Source organism: Dryobates pubescens, chromosome 29, assembly GCF_014839835.1.
Source record: "Dryobates pubescens isolate bDryPub1 chromosome 29, bDryPub1.pri, whole genome shotgun sequence".
Lineage (NCBI taxonomy): Eukaryota > Metazoa > Chordata > Aves > Piciformes > Picidae > Dryobates > Dryobates pubescens.
Genome location: NC_071640.1, coordinates 7278068 through 7298278, shown reverse-complemented (window position 1 = coordinate 7298278; position 20211 = coordinate 7278068). Strand labels below are relative to the sequence as shown.

At 46.6% G+C, this 20211-nt stretch overlaps 1 protein-coding gene across 1 annotated transcript in view; it reads left to right on the top strand.

Annotated features, from left to right (window-relative positions):
• The window catches only part of COL27A1 (collagen type XXVII alpha 1 chain), a 167681-nt gene that overhangs the window by 65795 nt on the left and 81675 nt on the right, over positions 1–20211 (top strand). Inside the window, exons 13-16 of the mRNA XM_009907077.2 lie at positions 5377–5430; positions 9811–9855; positions 13139–13192; positions 13588–13632. Coding sequence (XP_009905379.2) covers positions 5377–5430; positions 9811–9855; positions 13139–13192; positions 13588–13632 — 198 coding nt within the window. The remainder of the gene's footprint in view (positions 1–5376; positions 5431–9810; positions 9856–13138; positions 13193–13587; positions 13633–20211) is intronic.

Sequence of the window (20211 nt, the reverse complement as noted above, 5' to 3'; positions counted from 1 at the left end):
ATGGTGCATCCCAGTGTTCTCCACTTCCCTGAGGACAGCTGCTTCAAGGGACAAGCAGTGGTGACATCTGCTTAGACAGAGTAGCCCTTTGCCTGACAACAGCAAGAAAGGGCCTGCTGCTGTGTTTGTTCTAAGCAGAGGAAGAAAAGAAGGGGAGGGGAGGCGGATGTAGTCGCCTGGTGCAAGAGGAGCTGGTTCCAGTGTCTGTCTAGGTCTGGTTGTTCTCAGCAGGAGGCTCCCGGTGTATGAAAGGATGTCCTTTGCAGGGAGTGTGGATGAAAAGGAATTAAGGCACTATTGTAGGATCACAAAGATAGAGATTTAGTTACTGGTTGAGCTCTGAACTTCTTATTCCTGGGATAAATCCGTTTGCATCTCTCTGTGTCTCAGTTCCCCCTCTAACAGTGAACGCAGTGAGGACGAACTGCAACAACCACTGTGAAGTTCTGCTTGGGGACAGGAGAGCACAGAATCACCCAGATCTTACTTAGAGCAAAGCATCTGCTTGCATGGTTTTTCTCCAACTCTTCTTCAAGCTTCATCTTGCTTCTTTCATTAAACTTCTTCAGATAACATGAAATCCATTCAGCTGGGTTACTATTTCCCACCTCCTCTCTGCATTTCCCAGTTTTGAGATAGAGCCAACAGTTTTGTCGTACCTGACCTCAGCCACTGCAAAGGAGCTCCCCACCAGCTCTTGGCCAACAGAACTTATTAGTCAAGCATTCTCCTCCTAGCTCTGCTGCTGTTTGCCATTCCTTCCTGGTCCTGGTCTTTCTCTGCATGTTCATTCCCTCCTGCAGGGTAGGCAGGATACTCAATGGATATTTTTCATAAGGTTCCTTTTTATGTCATCCCAGTTCTTGAGCATAGTTTTCAGGGACCAACCTTCCTGGAAAAAGAGCTGCACCCTGACAAACCACAGATTTGCTGTACCAAAATCCCTTCTGCACCCACTTTGGGAAGGTCAGGAGATTCTGAATGTGCTGTGGCCTTTAATCTCACAAATCTCCTGTAATGGGCTGCCAGTTGTGTCCTGCCTGTGTGCCAGCACCATAAAATGAGCTTCCTGCCCCTTGTTTTCTCTCTCTTTTTGGGTTCCTGAGGCTGCTGGAGCAGTGCACAAGAGAGGAGCAGAGGTGCTGTTGCTTACAGTAATGAAACGGGTGGGATAACAAAGTCCACTTGTCATTCTTAGGCTGCTTGCTTTGGTTGAATAGTACTAGTTTTTTTCCTGGGGAACATCTCTGTCCTTTAGGCTCAGGCAGGAGGAGAGAGGCAGTGAAAAAACAGCTTTTACAGACATGTGAGAGCCAATAAATCAGGACACTGTGGTCACTGGAACTCTTGCTGTGGTTTAAACTGCTATTGCTTACCCCATGGAAAGAAAGTGCTTTCTTTTTATTAGGGGCTTACAAGATTGATTGTTTCCTGCTGTGCACAGGACTGTGTTAGGACAAGTTTCACAACCTGGTTTGGGTCTTTGGAGACTGTGTGGATGTAGAAATATCCTTCTTCAGCCACCAGCCTTGGTCTCACTTAATGTGCCAAAGACTCTTAATACTTGTGATGCCAAGCTCCAGTACTGGACTAGGATGCTGGGGTTAGTTGAATTGAAGCTGCTCTTTTCATTTGTCACCTTTTCTGGGTTTGTTTTACAGCTCAGGCCATAAAGTGCCAGGGGGACCACCCAGCACCCCAGAGATCTGTGAGCCTGGGCTGGGAGGGGTGTTCATGCCAGCAGAGCAGATGGTGCGTTAAGGGCAATCAGGTGTTGGCGAGGACAGGGCTTTGTGCTGAGTGTTGTCTTGGGTCTGGCTATAGGAACAATGATGCCAGCCCATACAAGTCTGGGTTTGCTTCTCTATTTCCTCCCACTTTGACTCTTTTCCATCACCTCTTGAGGACAGGCAGAAACCCTGGCACTGTGGGAAGTGTCACAGTGTGCTGTGAATGGATTTTATTGTTGAATCTCTTGCCTACTGGGTAGCATTGGCCAAATGACCTCAGGTGCTCAGCTCTCTGCCTTCAAAACACAGGAATAATCAATAGTCTGTTTTGGGTTGGGTTTATTTGTTGGTTGGCTTTTGTGTTTTCATGTTGGAAGAGACTTAAATCCAATTTAGAAGATGCTTTTAGTCTGGAGCAAGTGTTCCTCTAGCTGATACTATGATTGTACTCTTCAGAGTAGTAAAGCCTTCCCATGCTGGCAAGTCCTTTGTTTGACAGAAGACACCTCAGCATCCCTAGGACCAGGCTGCTCCATGGCACCCAAAGGTCACTCCATGCCCAGCTCTGCCCTGTGAGAAAGGAAAGATGCAGCTGGGCAAGTGCTGAAGACTGTGAGTGAAGACCACAGCAGCATAAGTACAGTATCAGTCTGTGCACTCCTATTTTCCTTGGCAAGTTGCATGACTGTAAACTGCAAAATATTCCAAGGCAGTCAAATTTTTTTTGCTTGCCTGAGCAATGACTTTTCCCTACACATCTCTGTTCTAATCTTATTTATTCAGCATGTAGCAGGGATATTTTTCCCCCTTTTTTTTTTCATTAAAGAAAATTGTAGGGGGCCCACACACACACCTTCTTGTTATATTTGATGTCTTTGTCTCTAGATGGCAGAGGCTGTTTCCAGTGGTTGCTTACCATAGCTCCTTGGCATGTGCTCAGGCTTGAGGGATGTAATACCCAGGCAGGAAAAGGCAGACAGCTTTCCCATTCATGGTGCCCATAAAACAGAAGCACTGAATCCACACAAGAAAGCAATAGCTTGTGTCCATTCAGGAGTGCCTACTGAATGCTGTAGGGAATTGGTACAGAAGAGGTGACATGCTGGCTCTAAAGTCAGTGGCAAAATTTTGCTTGTCTTAAACAAGCCTTCCATTTCTCCCCTTAGATCTGACCTTAGATCTTTCCACCTGGTTTTGTTGACTCGACTTGGTAAACTCTCAGATGTTGAAGGGAGGTCATGGATGGCATCTTTCACTGCAGAGCTTTCCAGTGTAGTTTCCTGTTCTGACCACTGTAATCATTTCCATTTTCAGTGTGGCTGGTAGGTTTCCAGATAACGTGCTGCTGTTGCCTCAGGTTTGCTTTTCCAAGGTAACCAGAATTTGCAGTACACAGAGGAGCAGACAGAAACAGAGAGCATCCTTCTGGCTCAGCAAGGACCATCTTCTCCCTGTCCTCTCCATCCCTGTCTCTTAAGCCCTTAATTAGCCCACAACATGGTTGTGCTGTCCTTTGTATCTCACAGTCTGGTGGAGCCACAGAAGGGCGTAAGGTGATTTTACTCCCAGTTGGAGTCAGAAGTGCTGCACTCACTAGGAGTTGAAACTTGTTGGCGTGTCTGGAGCACATCCTCTGGTGTATCCTCATAAGCAATACTGCTGCTCTCCAGTACTGCTCCACCATAAAAAGAAGTGGTAGCAGAGGTGATCTGAGCTTTGCTTTACAAGTTCCCATTCTGAACTGAAGCACAAAGGTAGATGCTCTGGCTAGGAAGCTTTTTATATGTTCTATGTTTCTATATGTTTTATATGTTCTATATTCCTGATGTCCACAGTCAGAACTGTGTGAGAATAAAGCAGGATTTTAGCTCTGGCTGAATTAGCCAAGTCCAGGAGTCAGAGCCTGGGGTTTAGGCTCTGCATATGTTCTGTCTGTGGGGAGCTCCTCTAGCAGACAATGATTTCCCCATTGGCTCAGAGTCACAGGGGGTGGATGATGTGTGGTGTATTTTACTCCACCCCATCTTAAGAGCAATGCAAGAAAAAGAAGCGGAGAATTATAGCACTCTATTGATGCAACATCACAACCTCCCCAAAGCACCTTCCACTGCAGCCAAAGTTCAGAGTAGCCCTGGAGCTGCTGATATTTGAGCTGGTCCCTGATAGTTCTTTATAGCCCACCAGTCTATTACTGAATGAAGTTCAAGCTCAGGGAAGAATTGAGTCCGATCCATCTTAAGCTCAACTACTTCTTCCTTGAAAATATTGGTGTAGTGATGAAGAGGCTTTACTAACCACAGTAGTGGTGTTACCCCTCTGCTGAGCTTCTTCTGAGGGAGATGGAGCATGTCAAGACAGGGAAGAGCAAGCTGCTGTATGATTTTTTTGCAATGAGGAGCTGGGGGGGCTTAGGGGAGTTCAGGGTCTGTCCAGCAGTGCAAGCGAGAGCGTGCCACACCGCCACGTTCTGGCTCAGTACTTCTGCTCCCTTCTCTGTAATTGTTTGAAGTCTTCCAAATTTGTATCAGATATAATGAGATGATGAAGAAGTCTTTTGTGGTGACTTTTTCATGTAGTAAACATGGTCTTTCACAGCTCTGGGGTGTGGACCATAATGAGCTTGGAATCATTTGTTCCTCTGGCAAGCTGAAAGGTCGTGAATGCATTGGAGTGAATTCACTAGGCATCTTTGATCAGCTCCATTAAGCATCTGCATGGGCTCCAACAGACATGACACTGTTCAGCTATCCTATGAGAAGGGGGTACTGTTAAACTGATTGTGTTAGCAGGCAGGATGAAATAATTCAGATTGACAATCCATTTCTGAGGATAGTCATTGCAGTGAGGTTTATGTATTCTTCCAGGACATGAGAGATTTGGGATTGACTTTTAAGGAAGTATCCCTCACTAGGCTATTACTTCCTGAAAGAGGATAGAAAGCACTGTGTCTTTAAATACAGACTTTGATTTTCCTAATGTGAGAGTATCATTTCACATATAAACTACACAGCACAATCTTCAGGGCTGCATATTCCTTGTTGGACTTACTGCAGTACTTGGGTGAGGCAAAAGAAGACTGAAGCACTGATTTCCGCCCTTGCTCTCTGCTATTCACATTCACATTGTCTTTCTACAGGGCACTGGAAAAGCCTTGTCTGTCATGTGAAGCCCAGGGCTGTCAATCAGTGCTAAGAAAAGGCACAGCTGACTGAGGGCTGGACATAGCCTGCAAGACAAGGTGTGAACCAGCCACATCCAGCAGCCTCAGTGTTGGGTGCCTTTCACAGCATGACCAAGGAAAAAGCCTTTCTGTCTCCTCACTGATTCCTCCTCTCAAGGCTCCCGTTAGTAAATGTGCAACTCATGGCTGAGCCTTGTAAACAGTACTTCTGGTTACCCTTCATTGGCCCCAGGAGAGAGCAGTGAATCAGAGCTTTTGGCCTTGTAGAGCTTCTTGCTGAACAGATGTGCTGGTGGAGCAAGAATGGTTTGGATGAGAACAAGTAGGCTCTTGGACCACACTTCCTTGTGACCTGCTGCCTACCAAAGTGCTGCACTGCGTGCAGGGGGAGCAGTTTTTAAGCTGACTGTCTTTACACCAGACTCCATCAATAATTAATATTTGTGTGTTTCCTCCTCTCCTCAGGGTTTTCCTGGTGATTTTGGGGAACGAGGACCTCCAGGCATCGATGGGAACCCAGTAAGTTGGTAGCTTTATTCCTTCTTTCTCTCTGTTGCAGTAGACAGCACACTGTACTGCATCACCAGCTAGCACACTCTCCTACTTCAGCTAGTTAGAGCTGAAAGAAGCATTTAATTTTGGTGGCAGCAGCTAGCATTTTGGGTTTGTTCCTCCTGGAAAACAAACATATATCCCTGCACTGATCAAGCATGCTGCAAACTCCTGTGTTCGAACAAACAATCTAGGTCATCCTGTTGCTATTTGTTTCCCATCTCCATCTGTCTTGCACTTCAGTCTTGATAAATGTTTCTTCATTCTGAAGATTTGAGTTGAAGAAAAATCAGGAGAGAAGAGGTAGGGATGTTGCTGCTGTTTAGCAGGCAGTTGTTGGAGCACATCATCCATACTACAGGGCATAACGCAAAGTTCTTGAGAGCGGCAGGAAATCACCTTATTGACTAGTGTGCTCTGAATTAAGCTTCATATGAACATAGAGGGAGACATGGGTCCACAGACAGAGGGGTGTATTGTCATAAGGCACCACTTGAGAGCACATGAACCTTCAGAGGAGCAGGCCATGTACTCGACTGTGTAGAGGTCTGAGGAACAGAGAGAAAGAGACACGTTCCTTTCCTTTCACCACATCTCATTTTGTAACGCAGGTTAGCAAGCTGGTACCTCTTGGTTTGCATCTCACCAGCATGTAGAAATAAGCTTTTAAAGTACTCCAAACCCAATACCTTTCCTTATCTGAAGTGACTATTAAGTGCAGGAAGTGCCAGATTCCCCACTCCAGTGTCTGGGAGCGCTGGGACAGACTCCATAGCCCAGGCTTCTGCTACTCTGCCCCTTGCCTCAGCTTGCCCTGGAACTGCAGTGGGAGAAGTCTCCAGGCTCCTGAGTTCTTGGCCTCTGTCCGGTCTTCATCTGACCCCTGCTGGCTTTCTAAGAATGGGATGTGTCTCCTGGGAATTGGGTCAGGATGGTCACAGAGACCATTTAAGCAGCTGCATGCTGATAAGGTTTATTTTGCTCTGCTCTTGTAGCACTTAATACCAAACAATTGACGATGAGCTGTCTTTTCCACTGCTCACAAAACATGTCCTTGTGGATTGCAAAAGTCCTCAGATGTATTAATTACTCTAAATTACTTTCTGAATTACTTTGGTTCTCCCTCAATTAGCATGTGAGCAGTGCTGATTCATCTTTGAAATTCCTGCTGTCTGGGTTATTCACACATAAACACAGTGCTGCTCTTGGGGTTTGATGGAATGATTTCTGTGAGGTAACCCACTCCACATGTGTCTTCAAGTTCCTATTCATCATATATAGAGCATAAAAGTTATTTTCACAAAGGACTGTAATCAGCAAGCCAAGCTCAGCCACAGCCCAGCCTTTGTGGGAATTCAGCATATGAGTGACAAATGCAGCAAACTGCAAGAATTAAATTCCCAAGGAATGCTCCTGCAGGACTTTTCCCATCCTTCAGTCAACTTAAGCTATGGGTCAGAGTGGAATCAGTAGTCCCAAAGTAGAAGACTCTTTAGATTGTATCGCTATTTCCAGCCAGCCCACCGGGAAGACCAGGAGTCCTGGAGGTCAGGAAGATACTTTTTTTTCCCAAATAACCTGTTTTGTTTTCTTTTAAATTGGCAAGTTGTCTAAGCCCCATTCAGAAGATGTGCTCAGTGTTAGCTGAATGGCAGCTCCCAGAGCGTCGGAAAGGAGCGAATGGCCCTTCCGTTAATTCAGCCCCAAGGATTGCTCTTCTTTCATCTTATCAAGGGCTTTTCAATATTAATGTGCCTTGGAGATCCTAGAATGAAAACAGACTGTTTCAGCTGACTTAAAGGGAGGTTCACAGGGTCACAAGCGGAGTCACAGACGCAGAAAAATGCCAGAAAGTCTGTTTGTGGAGCACACAAATATGCCGAGTTTGCTAGGTGGAGAATGCAGCTGAATTGTAGGCAGGCTGCCACGGGGCCTGAGCTGCCCCAGCGTCTGTTTGATCCATGGAGCACTCAGGCTGCTGCTGCCTCCTCCATCTCTTGGGGATGGCAGAAGCCGACGGTCTCTGATCTTCTTTCCGCCCCCTCCAGACAGAGCGAAGGCTCTTCCAGCCACAGCAGCGTTTTCCCCTTCTTCCCTCCTACCAGCTTGCTGAGAACTGTTGAGCCATCACATTCCAGATCCCCGCTCCCGGAGCGCTTTAGCCACTCCAATTAGTCTCTTAATCACGGGAATTAGACATGGGAAAGGCCTCTTGATTCATCTCCTTGTCTCTTGTCCCAGTGCCCGGTCCATGCACTGAAGAAAGGAGAATAGAGCCCAGTTTCCCTCACAGGTCAGGGAACAGCCTTTCATTACTGAGAGCCACAAAAGAGCACCTGTAAATCCTCCATTTCCCAAGCCATCCAATGACTCAAATTAACAACTAGTCCTGTCCACATCTCCCAGGGGAGTCCACCCCCTCCTCTTCCAAGAGGAAATCCTCTTGCCTTAGATGTGAGGCCATGCATTTCCACACTTACTTTGGGAATGCCCACATGACATAACTCGGAACTCTAGACGGTCGCTTCCTGCAGCTGGTGGGACCAAGAGCCAACCATCCCAATCACCCTCAGAGCCTGCAGAGCTTGCTGGGAACCCCAGGCCACTGTGCAGCTCCTGTGCTCAGCGTTCCTGAGGATATTCCCTCCTCTTGCTGAGCCTAGTAACGCCAGGCCTCAACTCACATACAGCTTAAAGCCGACCTTATTACAGTAGCTCTGAGGACACAGAAATCCCACCCATGGGGAACAATTGCTCCACAGATGTCCCAAGTATGCAGGAAAGGATCCAGCCATAAAAAAGCAATTTTAGGCTGGTTGAGATTATGAAATGCTTTTTTGTGTGTGCTTGCCCAACAGTCCTCCACTCCACTTCCCATAAAATAAACACACATAACCCCTTACCCAAGGAGGCTGAGCATGTTTAGTCACGTCGTGTCCCCTTCTCTTTCACTAGGCAAAGCTGCCCATAAAAGGGGAGCTTTATTGCACTGAAGGGGATTACACCAGATGTGCACCATAAACTCAACTGCTCTGTCAAAGGAAGTAGCCAGCATGAGCCAGAGCAGGGGTGGGGTTGGCAGAGCCAAGGGGAAGTTTAGTGTTTCCAGTGCACTTGTTTTGAGAGGCCCTGGTGAAGAAGGAGGCATGTAAGAGCAGGTCCTTGCCCTGACGAGTAATCCACTGTCGGTGCAGTAAAGGAGCAGGTGATCCACCAAGGGAGACACAGGGATAGGCTGAGCATCACATGGTTGCCAAAGCAGCTAGGGCCCTAGATGGGTGATTTGTGTGGGTCTGACACAGCTTCTCTGCTGCACTTCTCCTGAAAATTCCAGGCACCTGCAGGCACTCCTAGCATGTGCTTGTCTTTGGAAAGCTGGCATGGGGTGGAGTTTGTGGTGGAGCTGGGAATTCAAGCCAGCCGTCCCATATAGTGACTCCCTTGAATCCTGAGCCTTGACATGCTCTTGAAAAGCCTCTAAGAGGAGCTGGTGCTTTCCAAAATGCCCTGCTTGGGGACAGTCTGTAAGAGATGGCAAATGAGCATGGAGCCCAAGACAAAATCTCTATACTCTGCCTCTGCAGTCCAGCTCTCTACAACGTGACCAAAAGTGACTCGTCCCCTAAGCAAGTGCAGAAAGCTCCCTGCTTCAGAGACGAGGTGCTGAGCCACCTCCCCACAGACAAGCTGCAGCCCCAAGGCTAGAGGCTTTTCCAGGAAATTAAAGAAATGGCTGGATGATGCAGAGTGCAGAGGATGCTGCTGGCTCCCCACCTTAAACCCTCTCTTAGATACTGGAGGAGCAGCCTCAGAGCACCCTGTACCAAGGGTACTACTCCCAGGGCCCATGAAGCAGCTCCAGAAGCTGGCATACCCTCTCCCTAAATTAACCACTTCAATTTTCATCCAAGTCTTTCTTTTCTCATGAGTTTTGTTGTTCTTCAACCACTCCCCAAAATCTCAAATTCCCACCACTAAGCAGCACCTTTGTGTTGTCCCTGGTCCCTCTCCCTGCCCGTGCCTGCATCTCACCGAGGGCAGGCTCCCACCCGCTTCCCTCCCTGCACAGTCAATTGCTCCTTTTCTCCAGCCTGCTCCCGGGAGGGGAAATAACCCTGCAAGCAAATGCTGAGCAACAAGCAGCCCTGTGTCTGGAGGCTGCACTCCCAAGCACTTCCTGAGATGGAAGCTCTGGATTGTGTTGGCTGGGGAAGGGGCTGTGGGGGGAATGGTTGGGGGAGGGACAGCCTTTACCCTTCCCTCAAGCTCTTGAAACACTGAGAGGCCTTTCAGGCTCTGTTTGTCTACAAAGTGCCCGTAACCATGTCGGTTTGTCTTTCCTTTTAGGGAGAATTGGGAGCCCCAGGTCCTCCTGGAGTCCTTGGACTCATTGTAAGTACAAAAACAAATGGAGATCTGGCTTCTCAGGGTTTAACCCTTTCAGGCTGCATAACTAGGCACAGATTTTCTTCTTCCTGTGGCAGAGTAGTGAACAGGATGACTTTTTGCATGGGGGAGGTGTGATGTCTTGAGGGAGAGGAGGCTGGCTGGTGGATTAGGAGGTGGAGGAGAGCAACCCCTCTCTAAGCAAAAGGGAACAGATTAAAGGTTTGCTGTTAGTGCCTCTATTCCTCGATAACACACCCTTTTGATAACACTTACCAGGGTGGTTGTCTTCAAAGACACAATATTCATTCCACACCAGGATCAGCCATCTTTCAGAAAGTAAGCCCCTGTAAGCAGTGACCCAAGGACACACAGCTCTTGCTCACTGGAGAGACAGTGGGCAGGAACTGTGCCTCTGGGCACACAGGAATTTTATGTGCACTCTCCCCATCTCATCAGTAACCCAGGTAATTATGCACACAGTCACATTCCATGTTTCATTACACCCTTCCCCAGCAGGAGATAAATGACTGTAAGGATGGGTGGTAACTCATCCTCTGGCAGCTGTGCTGGGGGTTAGTGAATACCCAGCTGAATATGTTATGATTTATTTTAGTATCAGTACTTGTTTCAAGAGTTTTCCTTCTGTGCACATAAAGTGGTAGCTCCTGTTAGCACAAAGCCTGTGATGGGTCTCGAGCACAAGTCCTATGAGAAGCAGCTGAGGGAACTGGGGTTGTTTAACCTGGAGAAAAGGAGGCTCAGGGGAGACCACCTCACTCTGTACAGTTCCCTGAAAGGAGGTTCTAGCAAGGTATCAAGCACTGGGACAGGCTTCCCAGGGAAGTGGTGGAGTCCCCATCTGTGGAGGGATTTAAAAGCCCTGCAGACGTGGTGGTAAGGAATATGGTTTAGTGGTGGACTTGACAATATTAGATTAATGATTGGACTCAATGATCTTGAAGGTCTTTTCCAAGCTTAATGATTCTATGATTCTTTATGCTTGGGGTAGATCGCCAGAGCCAGGAAGCACAGGTTTTGTCTGGAGCTGATCTGAAATGAGGACAGGCAGCATGTGGTTGCTAACCTGCCTTCGTGATCATGATGTTTTTGTCCCACACTAGCTACAGCTACCCAAATGGCACCAAATTCTATGTGAGATACAACTAATTTGTTTTTGGGGGGGGGGTGGTTTATCCCTGACTGCTCCCAAGATCTAGCATTGCATGTCCTGGACCACCATTCAACCTCCTCACCAGATATCTCAAGTCCGTCACCTTCTCTGTCTTGATCCATTATGTTGGTTTCTACTTACTTCCCAAGTACTCATGTTATTGCTGGAGAAGCAGCAGTTCTCCTTTTGCTGCTAAGCCTGATCTGTAGTCTCCCTTCCCTTCTTTCTGCTGAAGAAATGATCATTCCTGTTGTGAGTTGGTTTCTAGATCTACTTTGAAGGCAGAAAGTTGCTCCTTTGCAATGATGGTTTTTCAGGAATCACTTGCTGCAGCAGCAGCAGTTGGCTGCTGTCTTTCCAAATTAGTCTGGTGATATCTGTCTGGGTAACTAAAAGTTTCAACATGAGATTCAGGTCCAGCTGAGTCAGATCTTGTGTCCCAGGGTAATATACAACTCCTGAATTCAGGATGCTGAAGCATCTCTGGTGGGATTGAGCTGATACTGACCTTCTCCATCCTATTCTAAACATTCCTCCTGCCTTGTCATCTTTGTAGGACATCACCAGCCTCCTGCCCTGGGGTCTGCAGCATGAGGCTCACACTGCAGGGCCTGGAGAAGGTGGCTGGGTGTTTGCTCTGGGCTGGCCTCCTTTCAGTTGCTTGCTTCCTTCCCAGCTACAGCCACCCTGGGGACCAGCCAGGTTCCCAACTGCCTCCACACACCCCACAGGTGTCTGGGCTCACTGTTTAAGAGAAGCTGAAGAGCAGAATTAAAAGTAGCTGAAGCCTCTTGCTCTCCTAATTAACTGTGTGGGCAAAGCTTTAAGTAAATGCATTTCTACAAGAAGCCTTTATGTGGGGAGGTATGAAAAGCTCATCTGTTCAGGCGGCTGCAGCCCAGTGCTCCCAGTGTGGCTGTGGGCCCAAGACTGCTGACCAGAGAAGTCTTCCTTCAGCAGAGCCTGCCCTGTTTATTTACACATGGCAGGCAAGGCTGGTGCACCCAATCACTGACTCTGTTCATGGGCAGAGAGCAGTCAAAGCCTCTTTAAATGCTGCTTACTGAAGGCTTCTTTTGTGCCTGCACACGAAGCTACTCACAGCAGCCCTGAGCTCCAGCATCCTCCTGTGCTGCAGCTTCTCCTACAAGTCCCAATACGCAATGCCATGCTGACTTCTTGCTGCAGCAGGGTGGCCATGCTGATGGGACACCTCTCTTCTCCTCTCTTCTCCCCATATCACTTCCAGATATCAGAGCTCAGAAGTGACCCAAATTTCTACACTGTTGCCTTTTCACATTTGGGTCTGTGTCCTTTGGAACACAGCCTCAGATCCCTCTGCAGAACTCAGGAATACTGTGGTAGGTTCTTTCTGGAACCATGAGTAACTTCACTGAAAAGAAATATACTCCAGGGTTGTCTTGAAGCAGCTCCATATTTCAATTTTTCAAAGAGTGGAAGAGGCAAATTCATCCATAGAAAAGTTAGGAAGAACATACCCAGAATCATTTCTCAGCTCCCACTCTGGCTGTCGACTTCAAGGTGGTTTCTTAATTAATTTTCCTCCTCCATTTGCTTTTAATTTTTTTTCCCAATTGATTAACTAGCTAGAATTCCTTACCTGATTTATATATATATATATATATATATTTAGTGGATCCAGGCTCCTGTTTGGGAGTCTGAACACACTCCCAGGCACCTTAATGCATGGTGCAGAAGCAGGATGATCACACTTTCTCCAAGCACCCAGCACACTCTGCCCAGCTGCCATAGCCATGCACAGGAGCTGCAGCACGGTGAGGCTGGGTGACAGCTCACATCTCCAGTGATTAGTGTCAAGGCACTCTAGAGTCTCTGCTTTGTGGCAAGGGAAGGATGCAGATAGGAGCTGCTCTTCTTTCCTCATATGCCTGCAAGGCAAAGCCCCTCTCCTTCTCCTCCTTAGAGACTATCTACACGTTAAAAGTCTTGTGCCTCCTTGCCAGGATGCTGCTTCTGCTGAAGTCAGTGGTGCAGTTCCTCAGAAATACTGAGAGACCAGACAAGAGAGGAATTTCTCACCATGTCTGTTGGCTTTTCACCTAATGGCTTTGGTACTTCTCTTTCTCTCACTAGGGTGACATGGGCCCTGTTGGACCAATGGGCTATCGAGGACCAAAAGGCTTAAAGGTGAGAGAAGAACTGAGCTGTGTGAGCTCGTGTCCCACCATGGCAGGACTGAAGATTCTTCTGTTCCTCCCTTGGACAGTGTTCACTGTCCTGAGAGAACAGATGGGCAGCAGTAGTGACCCAGGACTGTTAATACAACTTCCCACTGGTGGTTGGCAGCAGGTGAAGGTCAATGCAGAGCCCCAGGAGCATTCCCCTGCATGCTTCCAGCCAATGAAGGGTGTTCAAAGAACATGGGATGGAGCTTTGGGATCAGCCTGGCATTTGGCCTTGGGCCTGTGCCAGGTCAATGTTGTTGATCCAAGCCACCAGCCCCATCAGCAACATCAATGTCCTAGACCTGAGCAAGACTTCACAGTTGACTCAGTCTCACTCTGAACTTTCTTTTCTTTCAGGGACTGATAGGAAACCCTGGAGAACATGGACTGAAAGGTGATAAGGTGATCTGAATACTCCCTTATTGCACTGTGTTTTAATTTTGCATGTGAAATCCCCTTCCTAGATTCTTTTTCTCATTTAGCACCATGGTACTGGTTCCACTCTGCTCTTTGCCCCCAGCCTCCCACCCTTCCTCCTTCCTGGACACTCTAGTTTTGATTTTTCTTTCTTTAATGATGTCTGCCCCATGCCCTTTTCCATGGAGTATAGACCAGTTGTGCTCACATCCTCTCTGCACCTTCTGTCTCCCACTGATGGTGACAATGACTGAAAGGTTTTCTGATGTTTCACTGGGGTTTTATGCTTTTATATTGGTTACATGTTGGGATGGGGAGGAGGAGGAGGAAGACCTAACAATACTGACAGTGAGTTTGAATTAATGTGTTTGAGGGAAACAGGTAACAACAAAGGAGCACAGCTCGCTGGATCAAGCCAACCAGCTGGATTCCCAGGAAAAGCTCTTCTCTGTTAGATACCTCTGCACGTGTTAGGAGAAACTCACCTCAGTTCAGCCTCCTGCTGAGAGGAAATTGCCCTGTACCAAACTGATATAAATCACTTCAGGAAAAGAAAAAAGGAGAAGGGCATTGATTGCAGTTATTTAGTGCTGCTGGCACAAAACCACGCAGCTTGAGCTAAATCAGCATGAAACTGTGTAAATGTCTCAGTGTCATGAGAACCATCCTCCTACAGATACTCAACTGCAGGGTTTATTTAGTCTGAAAGAGTGGGAGTTGCAATCATTTATTGTTGGCTCTGATTGCTCAGGAGGGCAATGGAAGATGACCATTAGCTGTATTTTCCTCCTTCTGTCTGCTGCCTTGTTCTCATTAGGTGTTTGCTTTTAGAGAATGATTTAGCAGCCCAAAACTGCGCAAGGGGGAAGTCGTGTCAAGCCAGCTGATTCCACTTTCCTTGGGATACAGCAGCTCTTTGCCAGGGCTGCTGTGTCTGCAGTTTCCTTTCCTCCCAAGTACCACCTTTTCACTTTTGCAAGGAAGGAGGGACAAGGCAGGAGGAGGAGATTTTCTTTAGGACAAGTTGGTTTCTTGACTCAACACCAGTTCCTACAGCCCACACATTCTTCTGTTTGCTGCTTGGAGTAAGTGCTTGAGTATCTTAATTCACAGAATCACAGAACCACCAAGGTTGGAAGAGACCTCAAAGATCATCAAGTCCAACCTGTCACCACAGACACCCAGTGCCACATACAATCCCCTCTTGAACACCTCCAGGGACAGTGACTCCACCACCTCCCTGGGCAGCACATTCCAACGCTAACAACTTTCTCAGTGAAGAACTTTCTCCTCACCTCCAGCCTAGGCTTCCCCTGGCACAGCTTGAGACTGTGTCCAATGTACCAATGTTTAAATTATTGTTTAGCAAACTCAACTTTCCTGGACATTAGTCTCCATCACTTTACACAGACTGCTCTGTTTAGCCCCAGTATTTCTTCAGCCACCACTCTCACAGTAACCAAATAGTTTGAAGCTCTCCCTAGAGTTCTTCTTACAATACTCCCAAGTACAGAATTATCCATCCTCCCCCAGTAATCCTATGCTTGGTTTTGCAGCTTCTCTCCTGAGGTGCAGGAAATCACATTTTTCCCTCCTTAGCTACCTTTCCTGCTGCATTTTCCTTGGATGCATTTTCCTTTGATTTGGACATCATGAGCAAAACCACTCATCCCTTCTTAGAGCTTGTTTACATTTGTGTTTTAATTGTTTATTTTCTGGTGCCACTAGGAAGTTTAAACTATATCTGATCTTGCTGCATGGGCTTGGTTTGTAGCAAGGGTAAAATCCTGACTTCAGAGAGCTTGTGGCCTAAATGAAGGAAGGCACATTTAAGTCCTTCATATTATGTGAGGGCTTCTGAATCACAGAATTGGCTGAGGAGGAGTTTGCTGGAGGTGGGAAATACACTCTGGCCTCTTGGACCCTTTCCTTGCCAGTATCATCTTTCCTCTTGTCACCTGCCTTGTTTCAATGAAAATGTTTTCTATCTCAGCCTTTATTACCAAGCTCCCCCATAAATCTTTCTTTGCCCCTCTTGGTTCTGCCACATGCTTTTTAATTGAAGCTGATCTTGGAAATATCTGACTTAAGGAAATCCCACATATGGGAACACAGAGGCAGAATCTCTGTGTTCACTTTGTGCCCAGTTAGGCTTGGGTCACAGGAAGGACCCTGCCTGGAGCAGAGGGATTGATTTGTCTTGGAGGCTCCCTTCTGTAATCCACTTGTGTCACTTTAGTTTCTGCTGATACTGCCATTTTTAGGCTGTGAGGTCATATTTAAGGCTTTCTTTGGTTGCCTACTATTCTTTTTTCTGTTGATTAGATTGTGACTTCTTAATAACCCTACATCATCTGCTTCATACTGCTATGACCAGAAACATGAGCAGCCTCCCTGAATCTTGTATGTATTCCCTGTCTCTGTGGATCAGAAAGTTTTCCTCTTGCCATTCTTGAAGCATTTCCAGACCACAGTTGTATACAATCTGCCTCTGCAGAGATCCTCTTTCACTGCGTGGTCACCTCCCAACTGACAGCGTTTTCCTCTCTGCTGGATTTTGAAGATGCAACTAGAAGGGTGAATTTAGTTAACTAGTGGAGGATGACAGTCCAGCCACTGTGCAGCAAGCTGTCCCCCCCCACATCAGTGTGGCTCAAGCACACCCATGCCAGTGTTCACCTCTATGATCATATGAGGTCTCCAAACTCTCTTTGAAGAGCAGATTATTTCAGCCTCCCAAGCTGGTGCTCTTTTCCTGCAGTTCATTCTCCAGGAGTGCTGCAGGCAAAGGGAGGACCGGCACCATACTGTGCAGAGCTGAGACAGCCCATACAGCAGAAAGCCTTGCTCAGTGCTCTACAAGGTGCTGCTCATTAATCCCAATGCATCACATGGTGGAGGCCAGGCATGAACTCAAATATAGGGCTCCCACTCCTTCTGCAGAAATCACAGCTTTTTGTCTAGCAGCTAGACAGGCAAGTACAGAGCACATCAATGCTCACCAACCTCATCAGCATCCCCCACAAAAGCCTGGTTCCACAGAGCTGAAGGATATTTTTTACAGCTTTGGTTTTCCCACAAAATGTGTCATCCTTCCGTTTCTGTTTAAAAGTGTTTATGGAGGCAAGGAGAAGGGGCAGAGAGGGTTCTGTCTGCTCTTACAGGGAGAAGCAGAATTAACTGGGTGCTGGAGCCCTAGAGCAGGCTGCACAGAGAGGTTGTGGAGTCTCCTTCCCTGGAGAAAAAACCCACCTGGAAAACCCACCTGGACGTGATCCCAGGCAACTTGCTCCGAGTGAACCTGCTTTAGCAGGGTGGGTTGGACCAGACAATCTCCAGAGGTCCCTTCCATCCCCCACCCTGCTGTAATACTGCATAACCCTGAAATAAAGAGTGGTCTTGAGAAGACCACGTGATGTGATGAACGCAGAGGAAAAGTGGAGGAAGTGGAGGAAATCCTAGCTGCTTGTTCACATGAAGAAGTTTTATGAATTGGGACATCTGTAACTTGTGAAGGATGGAGCTCAGTAAAATACCTCAAGTAGTTTTTCGGTGTTAGCTCCCTTTGTAGTGCTAAGCAGAAAGTCTTGGGAACATGAGATGTCCAGTCAAGAGCAACATGAGGTTTTTGCACAGTGACCTCATCTGCACACTACAGACAGCAAACACACCTTGCACTTGCAAATCTGTCACTTCCCTCACAGCCTCTCCTCTGTGCGTGGCGTTAAGAAGCGCCTCAGGGTCTCCAAAGCTCCAGCTCTTTTTAATAGGTGAAACATGAAACAGGCAACATCCCCTGGGCTGAGCCTGTTTGCAATTTCAGATCATGCATTCCTCCTCCTCCCCATGAGGAAAGTTCTTGCAGCCCCTTTTTTAAATTATAAACATTCCTGACCTCTTTCCTCCTTTTTTTTTTCCCTCACCTTAAGGACACGCACCCTGGATCACAGTTTCAGATTTACTATGCTCAAGGCAGGTGAAAGGAGCTGCCCTAGGCCTCACTTTTGGTTTAAGATGGATCATTTGCAGATGGATCCTTCATGCTGTACTATTGCAATAGCATGTGGATCAGAGGCGACCTCATTGACCTCATTGCCCTCTACAACTACCTGAAGGGTGGTTGTAGCCAGGTGGGGGTTGGTCTCTTCTCCCAGGCAACCAGCACCAGAACAAGGGGACACAGTCTCAAGTTGTGTCAGGGGAGGTTTAGACTCGAGGTGAGGAAAAAGTTCTTCACTGAGCGAGTCATTCGTCATTGGAATGGGCTGCCCAGGGAGGTGGTGGAGTCGCCGTCCCTGGAGGTGTTCAAGGGGAGATTGGACGTGGCGCTTGGTGCTATGATCTAGTTGTGAGGTCTGTTGGAACAGGTTGGACTTGATGATCCTTGGGGTCTCTTCCAACCTTAGTTACTGTGATACTGTGATCTTGAGTGGAGCTCACATGAAGATAAAGATATTTTGTCTTTCCTGCTTCCTTCTTACCTCTCTAGTGCCTGTTTCTCAGAGTTGTTCGAAAACTGTTTGTCATCTGCTCACTATCCCACTTTGCTTAAAGGTCAGGAATAAAGGCTTGTTCCTGCCTTTTGCTATGCTCAAGAAACTCTTCTTCTAGCAGCCATTTCTTCCAAAATAGTATTTCAGTCCTCACTTACTCTGTCCAGGTAGAAAACTGCTTAATGCCAAAGTACCTTTTATTTTGACCCTTCGACAAGGAGCTTTCAGAGCAAACCTCTGAAGACAAGCTGTTTTCCTGCTGTCATCTGGTGAGAGCCAGAATTAGAGTGGGTCTCAGTGGTTTAAGCCTTGGACTACATAAAATCAGTAGGAAATTCAGAAAAGATGAGGGAGATGTGGCAATGCTGGAAATGAACTGGGTCATCCAGAAGGGTTTTTGCCATCTCCATTGTATCTCATACTTGAGGTTCATTTGAACTGAAGCTGTGCAAATAGCTGATTGTTTCCATTTGCTAACATTGCCAAAAGAAAAAAAAAATGGGGGGGGGGAGAAGGATAGATGGAAAATAGCTTAAATGAAACAAAATATTGGTTGTTTAACTCAAATTAAAATATTTTGGGTTAAAAAAACAAAACCCAATGAATTTAGCTTCGTGTTTTTTAAGAGCAACATTTCAGTTTCGCTCCGTGAAAGATTTGTTGAGAAGATTCTGGTTGAGCGAACTGTTCTGGGAACATTCACCCAAAATATTCAAGCAAATTTAGCATGAATCCATGAAATGTTTCCATCACTGACTCTGCACAGTTCTTAATTATTTTTTCCTTATGAAAAAAGTTGTCTCCAAAGAGTCTTTCCCAGCACAAGCCTTAACCGTCCACAATTTCATTACGGCTTGCATGTTACTGAAGTAGTCAGAATTATTGCAGCTCTCTGATAACAAATGGGTGGGTTCTGCTTGAACAGAAGTAGAATTCCTCTCTCATCTCTTTGTAGACTTTGGCTCTGGTGCAGCAATCCATATGTCTTCCATGTGGACTACGTTTAAACATATAGCTCTCTGCTCTGGTATGGTTTGTTCCCTTACTAGGAAGCCAAGTTCAGAGTCATGTGCTGCTCATGGGACAGAGTTCCTCTAACAGTTATTTCTGTTGGGTCTTGTCATTGTACCAAGTTTTTATAGTCATTCCTTCTTTGACTTCCCAAGCAGAATTTTCCTTTCTCTGCCCCATCATTGACTTATCCTTTGTTTAAGTAAGTTCTTAAATAAATGAGGTTGGAAAGTACACCAGAAGGTCATCTTGTCCACCAGCCTGCTCACAGCAGGGCTGAGAGGCCATGTAAGAAAGCTCAGTGTTCCTGATGATCTTGGAGGTCTTTTCCAATCTGGTCTGGTCTATTCTATTCTGTTCTAGTCTGTTCTATTCTATTCTGTTCTAGTCTGTTCTATTCTATTCTGTTCTAGTCTGTTCTGTTCTGTTCTGTTCTATTCTATTCTATTCTATTCTGTTCTGTTCTGTTCTCTACCCAAGGAGTTAGAATCTGTTGCAATAGTTGAAAGAGGGGTAAGAAAGATAGCTTAGAAAGTATTGTCAGTGATGGTGTGCTTAAAGATGGGATCCCCATCCCAATGAACATCAGCCTACCCCTCCTAGGGAATCTCAGCCTAAATACTGGCAGTGAGAGGGTACTCAAACATCACTGGAAGTCACTCTTGTTTTCTTATGGAAGAAGACCGATCTTTTGTGCCAGCACTAGGATATGCTCACAGAAACCATGAGTATTGTTTTCTTTTCCTTAGAGCCTCATTGGAGAAGAGGTCCATTCACTGAAAACTAAACTAGCTCTTCTGTTCAGCTGAATTTTAACACTTCACCACCTTCACAGCCGTTGTTATCCAAAAGAATATTGTCTCTCTTCTTGTAGCTCCTGTAGAAACACAATGCTTGGGAGTTCCTATTTTTCTCTCTCCTGCAGTTCCATTTCTCCCTTTAGAATCAATGTTAGGAGGTTCAGGATTGTTGTTGCAGTTAATATCATCTACGTTCTGCCAGCAGTTCAGGTTTGAATGTGAATAGTGCTGAGACTTTTGCTGTACAATGTACCATCTCG